Source organism: Sphaeroforma arctica (assembly GCF_001186125.1).
Source record: "Sphaeroforma arctica JP610 unplaced genomic scaffold supercont1.6350, whole genome shotgun sequence".
Lineage (NCBI taxonomy): Eukaryota > Ichthyosporea > Ichthyophonida > Sphaeroforma > Sphaeroforma arctica.
The window spans coordinates 1-1,677 of record NW_014034208.1 but is presented as its reverse complement, the minus strand read 5'-3'; the positions used below and the strand labels follow the sequence as shown (position 1 = coordinate 1,677).

The 1,677-nt window shown below is 41.8% G+C and overlaps 1 protein-coding gene across 1 annotated transcript; it reads right to left on the bottom strand.

The window, feature by feature from the left end:
- Positions 1-212: 212 nt before the first annotated feature.
- On the bottom strand, positions 213-378 carry SARC_15572 (hypothetical protein; the record flags this gene model as incomplete). Its single annotated transcript, XM_014290309.1, has 1 exon — positions 213-378. A coding segment is annotated over one exon (166 nt), but the record flags the coding sequence as incomplete, so codon positions are not given.
- Positions 379-1,677: the final 1,299 nt, after the last annotated feature.

Here is a 1,677-nt window from a genome sequence, read left to right as displayed (position 1 = left end):
ATATATATACATCATCCGACTGAACCGAACATCAACTCCTTGTTGCGTAGCATGTCTCAATCGCACACCACCTCAGAGAACCACCGTACAACCCTGGCCGAAAGGGAGTAAGACTTTGCCTTCACAATGATATGGCTCATGAAGGTAATCAACAAATAGTGCTCCTTTGTGCAAACCAGACGCACACTGACCTACACACACAATCAACGTACCTGGAAATGAAAACTCGCGCACAACGATGTCCCACCAGCCTCTGCCGCCTTCGAACTGATACAGCGGAGAACTGGCCACAGGGTAGTCGTCAAGCAAGGAGAAGCGGATGGTGAGGTTGTCCAAAGCCAATGTGTCGATAATCTCTTCATCTATACCTGTATGCATGGAGATGCAGGTGCACACAAGGATGTTGGTGTCTTGAAGAGCGTCATAAAAGGACAAAACACTTACACATGCAATGCACTTATAGGGGCAAGAACCGGGTGGCGAGGTTGTGTATTGAAGTGAGTGCGTCTAAAAAACCTATCCCCACGGTAAGTCACTGAAAGGTGCAGCTGGGGCTGGCACAAGCGAATGTTATGTAGAGACGAGTTCCGAAAGCGATACTATTCCGGCGATGAGTGAATGTTTGGTGCGAATGCACACTGCTAGGGCTGCCATGATCAATTCACTGACACCAAGGGAGCGAAGCGGAGGGATACAATACATACATATAAAAAACCATTCCAATGGACTGTCTATACACATATCAATGCGCACGTGTGTATGCAGAAATTTGTGTACAACACGCTTTGATTAGTATATATGAGTTCAGAAGTATTATATATGCGTTCATAAGTACTACATATGCGTTCATAAGTATGATTCTCTGCCAATTTATCTGTGGATGCATATGCCATATATATATATGTGTAAAACACGTCTTGATTAGTATATGTGCGTTCATATGTAATACATATGCGTTAATACATGCTACATTTGCGTTCATAAGTATTATATGCGTGTATAAGTATTATATGCGTTCATACATATTATATACACGTTCACAAGTATGATTCTCTGCCAAGACGGTCTGTGTATGCACATGTCACATGTATACGCGTACAATTTCCAGTGGGCAGCTCAGTGCCAACATATATGTGTGAGTTTGAATTTTCTGTCAGTGTATGTGATCCTATAAAGTACATCTGCGTGTTGGTACATTCAGCGGCCTGTTGGATTGTTGACTCAGCACCTAAAACCCTACGGAATGCCACAGGTTCGCAAAGGAGAAGATACACACAACAGAACAAACACTGATACCTTCGGGACGCGGTGCTAAGCTGTAAGCAAACGTATGGCTGTCCACGACAGACCAATCCTCGCCATAGATAGCACTTACGACCTTGAGAAGAAAAAGAAATCGGACCAATTGAATATAATGGTCGCCTTTGACTACGGAATCATGTTTGTGGTCAAATGAGCTTGTACAAATTTCAACCACTCCGTTCTGGATAAGAAACGTACGTTATATATGTACTCTTACACAAACAGACACTAAACAAATGTATAGGATAACATTGACCATATGTTATAAATAGTAGACTAAGTTTTACATTGAACCTATATATATATATATATATATATATATATGAGCTCACATACTAAATATTCTCACACGCACAACGACACACACACACACAC